This window comes from Copidosoma floridanum, unplaced genomic scaffold (assembly GCF_036245765.1).
Source record: "Copidosoma floridanum isolate Cflo_tuat_1 unplaced genomic scaffold, Cflo_Japanese_pri ptg000024l, whole genome shotgun sequence".
Classification (NCBI taxonomy): domain Eukaryota; kingdom Metazoa; phylum Arthropoda; class Insecta; order Hymenoptera; family Encyrtidae; genus Copidosoma; species Copidosoma floridanum.
Window position 1 is genome coordinate 13,079,724 of NW_028321901.1, and position 11,708 is coordinate 13,091,431.

An 11,708-nucleotide genomic window follows, 5' to 3' on the forward strand; every position below is an offset into this window, starting at 1 on the left:
TCGCGTTTTTCTCATAAATTCCAATAAACTTCATCGGCCAAACGGAGAGCTACAGGTATATCTACAAATGACGATAAGAATCCATAAGAAACTGATCATGGAATAGTACAAATGCTGTTAAAAATCATAATAGAAAACAAATACACTAATTTAGTAGTACCAAATAACTACAATTGAAATTGGGCAGGGATTCTCAATAAGACAATATGACAAGTACCCCACAGGGGCCCCTTAATAGATACGACACCAAATGCCCAAGCCTCCTTAAATCGCTGTTATGTATAATAAAAACCAATATTTCCACAAAAGTATCGTGCCGTGTTCGGATTTTTCTTGTAAATTCCAATACAAAGATAAATTTTAATGCAGGGCTTTTAGATTTTAGATCCACCTGTAAAGTCCAATAAAAATCCATTATGCAGTAATCTCCACAACCATTCATTTACTAGACAAAGCTTATAGGATGCTGTATATAGTACAGGCTTATTTAACTCTCGATAAATGCTGATATATTACTTATAAACTCCAATAAAAGTCGCTTGTTGTGTATACAGCTACATTTCTTATTTATTAAATATTTGCATATCATCATAAAATCACATTGATTAATTGTAAGGTATTTCTTATGCACACAAATAAATCTTTGATTTGCTATGGATTTTACATGAAATTACGGGTGCAAACACACATCACAGTCATATACAATTTTTTTTTATTTGTTTTTATTGGACTGCAGTACTAGGGAAAGTTATATATATATATATATATATATATATATATACACATAAATGTAGTAACAACTTAAAATTGGAGAAATACAAATTAAAGACTCTTATACTCAGTTTCAAACGCTCTTTTATGCCTAATACTCTGAAAAGATTATTTATTTTGCTAACATAACGAAAAAATTCGTATAGGTATGTTTTAGTATCATTAATAACATATTAAAATTTCAAAGGGCGTAGCCTCACCGTTTTTGAGAAATAAAATCGCGAAGTTGGCCACTTATACACATATTCTTACGAAGGGCTTGTCGGAAAATGCACGTTCTGACTTATATCTCTTCAAATTTTTTAAAGAATCTTTTAAAAAACGAACATTTTAAGGTTTATTATAGTTGAAATAAGTATACAAAAATTGTGAAAGCCTAGCTTTACCGTTTTTAAAATATAACAGTTTTAAATCCAATCACAACGTTACTAGAACACCTATTGTTTTACACCTATATAGTGGTACAGTCTGAAATAAAAGTTAGGTTAATTAGTTTCTCTAACGTTTGTATTTACTTTCCTGGGCATTTTTCTATTCTTTCCATTTAATTTTTAAATTATTTACCTGTTTTGTTAAGAATAATCACAACGAAAACATTTTTAATACGAAAAAAAACATTTTTAATACGAAAATTTAATTTTTAAGTTGACTGTACCACGACAACCCCCTTAGAATAGCATCAATATAGACATTTTTAGTGCAAAATCTTAAAAAATCTACAGTTTTCAGAAAAAATCGACCAATTATTTATCCAAGTTTTCCATTTTTTTCTTTACATCGTGAAGTATTAAAACTAAATTCTTGTATTTATGGGCCTTTTTCTTTATGATAAAATAATTAAGCTATGATTCTTGAAAATTAATACGTAGAACTATTAAAAAAGAATTTTAAAGCATTCAAAGATAAGCTACTCGTCGTGAGAGTTCCGCGAGCTTTTTATTAAAAGTAACCTGTGTCATGTGGTTAAAGATATTGATAATACGAATATGTTACTATAACAAAAAAAAAAAATTAGCTGCCTTGCGTTGTATGGCTAGAGGTGTTTTTTGATGGTCTATTTTATCAACTACAAACAATCGGATGAATTTATGCAAATTATTGTGTGTTGCATAAAATGTAAAATAAATTAACCCATTGCGAGGATTAAAAGTGCAATGTAAATTATAAAATTCTAATATTTTTTATAGTAATTGATCTGTAAAAACATACATAGTGCCACCTTTAAAACAGAAGTAAAAAATTGTTGTTATCTGTATATGATTTACGCGCTGTCAAAAGATTTTGGTAACTATTTCTGTAAAATTACAATAACAATTAAATGTAAGTAAAAAGGTTAACTGTTTATACATAATACAACTTTTTTTTTTATTCATACTCCACGATACAAGTGGTTGAAACTAGTATGTGTTGAATAAAAAAAGCTTTATTCCGTCTCTGTAAGACTGTTTAATCTGAAATATGCACTATTTATAAAGACTAAAGAATCTGTTCTAATGTTTGTGCGTATATGTAGTACGAATTTTGTCAATGTAATAACCACAAGGTATTAATAAGGAATAAAAATATAAGCCAAAAAATATAATATATGTATGAAGATAAATATTTACGTATAATTGGATGTAAGTTGTACTTGACTGGTAATCATCATACTTGATATAATCGTCGTACAAGTATGAGTTTTTTTCTACCCCCGGCTTTTTTTGTCGTAAATAGGCTGTTCATAATTTCTTAAGAGTTTCAAAATGCAAGAATTATGTTCAAATCCTTAACAGTTATTTTAGTATCATAAAATTATGGAATAGCCTTGCTCACAAGAAGTATAAAAGTAACAATATTTATTTTGATGTACCCGAAAAATAATGTTGATGACACATATACATTTTTAAATGAAACATAAGTAAAAGAAATTATAACAAAATGATAAATTGAAGTAAAAAAAAAAAAAAATCTACCATGATGTGGATTTGAACCCTAAAGTGCAAAACGATCCACGAAGGGGCATAAGCCTTATCCATCTCAGCCATCCGATGGACAGATAATTCTCTTTCGAAGTCACATATATTCAAGGATATCCTCCGGAGCTTGTCCTACAGTTTACAGCAGTTAAGATGTGTAAAATTAATAAATTCAATATAAACATTGATGGGTTTGCGAATGTTAAGAGTACGGGAGGATTAAAAAATAATGTATTGAAATCAAAGGTCTGTGCATATAATTAATGAGCATTTAGTTCCACGATTTAATTAAACCAGATTGATAAATAACATTGAAACAAGAGCGAGAGAGCAAGAGTCAGTTAAATATATATATATATAGCATATACTCAGTTGCAGTCAAAACAAAAAAACTGTCGTCGCTTGTTTTGGGTGTGTGCTCAACTATATAGCTATAGTCGACATTTCCGCTCCTCTCCTTGTAGGCACACATTCGGTATACCCATTCCACATGTTTCCAAATTGTACGCCTATATGCTTATTTTCACGCAAATCCACTCCTCTTCTCGTAGGCGCACGCTGTTCGATACGAGTCTTGGACTATCAAAAAATGTGTGCCTTGGTTTGACGGCTGGCAGCGGTGAGTTGTCCCGATCAGTGACAAAAAGTCGTCTCTCCTCGTAGCATTGGCGTTAGCAATCTCTCTACTCATCTCTGGTCTTTACAATATCATATAATGTATAAAGCAGACTAGTCTTATACGAATGCGTAGAGAATGCCTATCTTCACAAGTCTATGCATAAAGTAGGTATACACTTTTTGTGAGCATGTAAGAATCAGTGGTGGGTAGGTATCTTACTCAAAGTAAGTTACTTAGTTTCTGACACGGTCAGAATTATTAGTGTATTCAGATGTAGTCAGGGTTATTAGTGTATGGTTTACTAACGTTAAAGTTTTTTAATACAGTCATTTAAGACCGTATACTGCCATGCGAATACCAGCCATAAATGAGTAACCTCCGAGTCGCGTCGGAAACCCACCACTGATAAGATTACATGTCATTACGAGATGTGAAACTGAGCGTCCTTATACATTGTACACGTCATGCGAGTGTGTAAAGAGTCACATGTCATCATTAGTATACGAAGGAGCATCCTCATTCGGCCTGCACAAGCTATGCGAGAGTGTAAAACAGCAATCGCAAGCATGTAGGTGAGTGCCTTTTCTAAACATTACTTCAGCATTTCCAACACGTGAAGAGTTTGTTAATATAAATCTGTAAATGTAAGAGGATATGTATAGGCGTTTCCTTTTAGGCGTTTCCTTTTACAGGTGCGTGATACATATGTAAAGAAAAAACTGAGTAAATAGGTAAACATTTATCAATTGATTTATATGTAATAAAGCAAATTTACTTCTTATTGAGTTGTGATAGGGCATATAATAGCTTCTGCACCACCACTTTTGCACATTTTGGCCGCACGATTTTTTATGTTCAGGATGCAGGTACACGTCATGCGAGCGTGTAGAAGCAAAGCCTTATCCTTACTTTTAAACAAACAATTTATTTTTTTTTTGCTATGTATTTCTAATTACTTGTTTCTTTGTTTATTACTCACCTATTTGTACATGTATAAATCCCAAATTTAATTCGAATCCAAGCCTTACTCACGCACAAACAAAAAATAAATGTTAAAGTAATCCTACATATGAATATAGTAGTAGTGAATGAATTAAAGCTGTAAAACGCCTTTTTTCGTTTAGTTTGCCATGTTATACTGCCTAGAATAACCGAGGCTTCCCAAATGCAAGAAAAAACTTTATTTGATATCAATATGATGCTATTTATCACAATTCCTTAAAAGTAATAAAGAGTTCTTTGACTTATTTTGGTTAAGCTGTCCACTTCAGACCAAAGAAATTGTAAAGTGACCTCCTGAGTCACTTATTTCTTTGTACATAAATCCTACTGGCAAATAACCGTATTCAGTTTTAACAACATGAATTGAATATAACTATTTCAGAAAAATTCATAAAACCTGTAGGTCATGGCCTGTAAACTGGGTTGTAATTTTATTTTATTTTAACTTATTTTTATTTCAAAATTTTCAAGGATAGCTTAACTCTGTAGAAAAGAGCATTCGAGAATTATTTATTACATAACACACGGATTACTCTGAGATAGCAGATAAATTAATAGGCCAATAAAGATACCTAAAAGCTATTATGTAAGCCTCCTAACCGAGCTCCTAACTGATCAGCGGTCTCAATTGCCAATTTTTAATCATTTGAAATAATACTTAAAACACAAAAGCTGTTGATAGTGTTGAGTAAAAAATGTTCCCAATAATTATTTATAATATAGAATTAATTATTTTGTTAAGTGGAAAAATATTTCTCAACATCTTAGAATCACAGCGAAATAAATTAAACTTAACAACATATCCGACAAGAAAAGGCTCGGTTTTTTTCCTTATTCAATTATCTGTACATAATATAAATTTTACATCAACTGTTGTAAAAACTGCTAATCTTATATGCAGCTCCAGTCTTGAGTTTAACTTGTACGTCAAACTCGAGATAATTCAAACAACTTTAAACCGATTCCCTCAAGGGCTTGCCGGTGATGGCCACCGAACTAATTTTTTCTCCATAAGATTTAACATGGGCTTGGGGACCCAGGTGAGGGCAGCACCTGACTTGCACCCGGCCAATAGGCCAAGAGTCATGTTACCCCCTTATCGGGAAGGCTTAATACTTTTCCAGTTTATGATTTAGTCGAAGAATATATAGGCCAGACGCTCTCTCTCTCTCTCTCTCTCTCTCTCTCTCTCTCTCTCTCTCATATATTAAACACGTCATACGAGCGTGTAGGTGAAACCTGTCAAAACAGGACTATAGACTGAGACGCGTCGTCCGCACGATACTTATGTCTGAATTCATGAGACACCCTGCGAAAAAATCATGACATAATATTGTATGTCTTACCTGTTGTCTACGAATACACGATAGGCACTTCTGGAAAACAAAAAACTTCTAATGTGTTATTGAAACGCATAAATATCTAGTTATAGGGCACACTGAGCGGACGACAAACTCAATCTCTTAGCTGCTGTCCATGAATGCACGATAGACAGTGTAAATCTCTAGGCTTTGTCCACCGATGCACAACAGACGTCACATGAAAAAAAAATCAGTGGACAGTGGGTGCTTGGGTACCCAAGTAAGAAGTTATACCTACTTCTATAAAATTATATGGTAGATAATATAATTATAAATATAAATATACCTTCCATGAAACGATACTGTGTACAAAGGTGGTGCAATTATCGTTGGAATAAGTATACCTACGTTAGTTATATTTGGTTTCAATAAATATTCTAATATTTAATAACTGAAACATTATAAGCATATATTATGGCACAATACAATATAAAAAACGTTCCTTCAGGAAGTTCATTACACATAGGTTTGTTTGACAGATATTATTCAAGCATCAAAAGTATACTAAAAATACCATAAGAAACACCCAAAAAAAATTGCAGATTATTTAACTGTATTCTCTTTCCCATGTTTAATTTTAAAAATTTGTAATTTAACATGTAACCTTATGGAAAATTTACTTAAAATTACATTTATAAAATCTGTACAAACCCCCCAATTTTGTTTGTATGAAAAATTACTTTTAGATAAACCTGTTTCATTTTCAAATAGATCTATACACTTTTTTTTTGTTTTTGTTTCATAACACAAGAAAGAAGGAGTCAAGTATGCGTAAAAGCGTGTATGTGAGCTGATCCATGTAAGAAAAATAATTTCCAGCGTTGCTGCATATATTTGCGCTCCTTCTACCTCTCTTAATTTTGTGAAAGAAGAAAACGCAATAAAAATCAATTATTGTATTTATACATTACCGAAAATTTTTTTTTTTTAATATGAAAATTCTGAAAAAATGTGAAAAATTGTATAAACAATTATTTACTTACTTAAAAAAAAAAAATTTATTATAAGTGAATAAATGTTTATTAATACATATGAAAGCTGTTCTGCTAATATATATTAATCTTCAAATTTCCGAAAAAAACGGGTACCAAAAAATATATTTCATTAAACAAATTATTGATTTATTTAACGTATGATTAAACTAAAAGTAAATGAAAATTTATATTCGAAGTATGTTACGAACTGTAAGATAAAGTGAAGTAATCGGTTTTCCATTGTCGGGCCTGCTCATAGCAGAGTGGGTAAGGACCTTGCCCAGTGTGCAAGAGATCGGGGGTCGGGAGTTCAAATCTATACGAAAAATAAGTAAAATTTGAAATGTCTGGTGTGGTATGGTGGGATGATGTTGTGTGAGAATCAAATCAAAATCCACTTCCGTTACACTTTTTCTCAAGGTCACCAATCTGAAATCGTTGATTTACTCCGTAGGGCAGAGCGCGCCTATGTCAGTCAAAAATTATTAGCTATTATTTTAACTATAAATTATAGCTGTATTTACAGCTACAATCAGCTACAATAATAGCTATAATTGACTACAATGTAGCTATAATCATGTACAAATAACAACTATAAAAAGTAGCTGTTTACAGCTATAAATTTCTAGCGAATTTTAATTAACAGAATTTATTCAATAATCTTTTTTTTTTAAGGTATATCAGCCATGAGAGGTGATATTATCCGTATAATAACACTAAAAGTGGGAGGTTCAAGTATTTTTAAACAATAAACGAAAAAACAAAAAAATGTTACTGTTAAAATTTTTTTCGTTTATTGTTCAAAAATACTTGAACCCCCCACTTTTAGTGTTATTATATGGATAATATCACCTTACATGGCTGATATACCTAACAAAAAAAAAGATTATTGAATAAATTCTGTTAATTAAAATTCGCTAGAAATTTATAGCTGTAAACAGCTACTTTTTATAGTTGTTATTTGTACATGATTATAGCTACATTGTAGTCAATTATAGCTATTATTGTAGCTGATTGTAGCTGTAAATACAGCTATAATTTATAGTTAAAATAATAGCTAATAATTTTTGATAGAAGTATAACTTCAAAAACTTATTAGCCGATGCAACAACTCATACCTATCGATCAACGATTTTTCTCACCTTCTTAAGGGTCTAGAACTTTGATCACATACCGATAACGACCACCTTCTTGCAGAAGCTCGTCCACTCCTTTTCCGAGGACCTAGGACCCGGGGCACAATACTTTGCACAATACTTACTCTTTACACTTATCAAACACGTGTTACCTCTGGCGCACAACAAAAGAATATTAGAAGGATGCACTGTGGTGTATGGTGCAGGAGTGAAGGAGGACAGGCCTCCCACTCCACTATTTTTTGAACTCTAAACGTTGTGAACTCTGGTGGATAAAAGGAGTACTACAACGTAATCTTGAGAACGAGGGGAAAAGAAATGTAATTTTTAGATGCTGAAGTTAAAAGAAACTGATAATTAAAATCAAAGCCTAATTAAAAACAACTTAGCTTAAATGTCACCTATGAGTTGAAAGCAGAATTTAAAATATGCAGTACAAAAAATACTTGACTCCATTAAAAAATTGGTTAAAAAAGTAAGGGTCGAGAATAATTTATACCATCAAATCGATATTAAGCAAGAATAAACATTAATTTTAGTCTTCCAATATTTTCTTGAGATGTATATATGATAATTACTTGTTTAAGTCATTAAAGTCTTAGGCTAAAATCAACGGTACTTTTTACAATCTATTTTCTGGTTATCATAGAAAAAAATTTTGATCAGTACTACAGCATTAGTGAGAAATTATGTATTCCATAGTGTAGAGAAAATTAACCCTAACAATAAAATACATTTTTTAAATTTATAAATTAAGATACTACCCAAGCAGACATTATCTTAGCGAATAACTAACGATAAGTGATAAAAATTGGCAATCAGCAATAACAAATTCAAGATTGGAGACGAAGAATAAAAATAAATAACTATTATTAGGTGTGAGTTATTTTGAGTAACTATTTTTTATTTTTTTCATAAATGACATCTTGAAAAGACAAAAAAATCTTTGAACCGATAATTATAATGAATTAAAACTAATCAGAATTTATAGATAATAATATTTATCATCAGTTTTTAATTATTAAACCATTTTTAAGTTGATAGTAAAAATTTCTTTCAAGCATTATTAGTTGTTTGAAAAAAAATTTTTTTTGTTATTTAATTACGGAACAATTGTTATTAACAATTGGTATTAATACCACATTTTTCAATTAAATTTTTACGTAGGTAAAATGAAATTACAACTCATACTAACTTTAAAAAAATGAATATTATCAGTCTCAGAACTGGACCTCATAATTTGTTAGTATTACATTGTTTGTTGCCCTTTTTTTTTATAAACAATTGAATAAATGTGAAAATTTTTGCTTGGATGTAAAAAAATTTTCAATCTAGGCATTTACAAACCTAGTGATAATTAATATCCGAAATTCTATAAAACACTGTTAGTTTACTTGTAAAAAGCAAGATTTTTTATATATACTACTTACTTACATTAAACTTGCTTGAAATTATCATTAAAATTACCAAAACCTTACAATCTAAAAAAAAGTTCTTTTAATACCTCACCAGTACTTATGCTATGATATTTTTAATAATCATCCAGGCATCATTTGAGCATAATTTTTCAATTAATAATTGAAGTTTTATGTAACTTGTTCCTGGGTAGGTAGAATTCTAATAGTTACGTATATATACTTGCGTATACGTACGCATAAGTACAAATTCTGACTTTTATTTTGTTTGACGAATATGTAATCCGTTAAAGCACTTAGCTTAGTATTTTCAGTACTTCGAAAGTATTATTGTACAATCAGTTAAGTATCAAAAAAATTATCGTATCATTATTTTGTATGATTCTTATGAGATTTATAACAAGTAGGTAATATAAACTCTTGATGAAAGTCACATAAAAATGAGGAATTTTTTTCATGCTTCTCGTATTATTAGCAGCAGGATACTTTAATCGTAATATAGCACTCGTAGCTACTTCCGTTTTTTACGTCAACTTATAAAAATATATGCTTCAAAGGTATGAATGAGAGCACAGTATAAGGAGGGATAGTTTTTCAAATACTGAGAGCATTCTGAATGTCGGGGTCACGAAGTATTGATCCGGCTCAACATGTTTGACGTTAGCCGGGTATATTGCTCGGATAACTTGCTATATATTTGTAAATGCATTTACACTCGAGCGCACATACACACACAGAAAATATAAGTAAATGGCTAAGACCATAATATTTTGTAATAAAATTTTATGGTTATTGTACTTGTCTTGGTCACATATAACATATAATACAATAACTTTGTTTGTATACATTTATTTACGTGAAAAATACAATGAGAACTTTTATTGTAAATAACTGCACAGAGTACTAAACTGAAATATTGTTGGAGTAATACTTACTTAAAATACAAAAGTTAAAAAATAATGTAAAACGCTGAAATTTAAGACGAAAGAATTTTTTTTTATACTTTAAAAATAAAAAATGTGTTTGTTAAAAAAATTAGTACCTGAAATAGGTGGTGGTTCTACAAGTGCAGCTGGACCGAAAAATGATGGAAGATCTCCACTTGTTGTTACTGGTGTATTTAGATCACCTGGTTTATCTTTTTCATCTATAACATTCACAACATTTTTATATTCAACACAATCTTTTTTAATGCTTTCACATGTTGAACGTTGCAATCGACGTTTTCTAATATTGGTATGAGAATCATCTGATAATGAAGGATTTTCTAAGCCCATTCGTTTTCTTAGTTCTTGATTTTGAGAATTATTATTTGTTTGCCGCTGTTCTGATTGATCTACACATTGCTGTGAAACAGGTGACGTAGTTAGACTTAGCGTAGGAATAGACTTTGAGCTTATTGATGTCAATGTAGATGTGGCCATTGTAGCTGGTACTGACGCTACAGCAGATATGGATGTAGCGGGAGATATTCCAGAAATAAAATTAATGTTACTTATACAGCCAGTGTTATTAGATGTACAGGCTGTTGAACTGTTATATGTTAAACAGGCGTCAAAGCTAAGTTGAACTGTTTGCAAATTAAAAGTAGCATGATGGTGGCCTAGAGGCGATGATGATAACATGAAAGGACTAGTCGCTGCTGTGTGAGCTTGAGAGTTCATTACTTCCATACTATCCATGGTCATTCTTTTTTAAAAATATATCACTTCACAATACTGCTTCTACTTTAATGAATCTTGAGATAACTCCCATTTCTATGAATTGCACCTATTAAATTTTTAGTGATTCTTCATAGATATTTATTTTTAAAATAATTAACTCTTGGATATTTTAATAGCAAAGCTGTAAAAACACGTATAAAATTTGTCTTAGAGTAGTGGGCGATGGTTTGAGTTTATAATAAAGAACAAATTGAACACGATCATAAAAAGATTAAGTTAAAAAAAATTGAAATACGAAAACAATGAAAACCACACTTTTAAAACTTATCCAACAGTATCTTCATTTCACTTTGACAAATGTATTTTGCATGTATGACTAAGATGCTATGAGTACCAATAACATTGGATGCGTGGGGGTTGCACACAGACTGAACTCAACAGCGGCGCGCCCCGTAGTTTTATGAATGGACCGCAGAGACTGTCCCATATTTGGAAACGCTGAGCAGCTGCTAGCCAATCCCTGCTCTTTGTATCAATCCGCGCACGCGTATATGCATGTGTGAGTATCTCTGTACATGCAAGTAAGTTCTCTCTTATCTTCTCTCTTTTTCTTCTTGTCTCTTCGTTTCTGACAACGTCCACTCCCCCTCTCTTCTCAAAGCTTTCTTACTTCTTCTCAGCAGCTTACTCCCACTTATTTTACGTATCAAGAAGGGTTTCCTTTTTTACTCTCTCTTTTCCATTTCCAACTGGATACCCACCAGTCTTGCTTTATAATATCTGTTGTAGCCGGTTCTCCAGTGACGTTAAC

The 11,708-nt window shown here is 31.2% G+C and overlaps 1 protein-coding gene across 1 annotated transcript in view; it reads right to left on the reverse strand.

The window, feature by feature from the left end:
* LOC106636384 (uncharacterized) overlaps positions 1-11,310 on the reverse strand; it is a 301,782-nt gene extending 290,472 nt beyond the window's left edge. Inside the window, exon 1 of the mRNA XM_089595055.1 lies at positions 10,276-11,310. Within this exon, the coding sequence (XP_089451181.1) occupies positions 10,276-10,921 (646 nt within the window). The 5' untranslated portion in view covers positions 10,922-11,310. The remainder of the gene's footprint in view (positions 1-10,275) is intronic.
* Between the last annotated feature and the right edge of the window lie 398 nt (positions 11,311-11,708).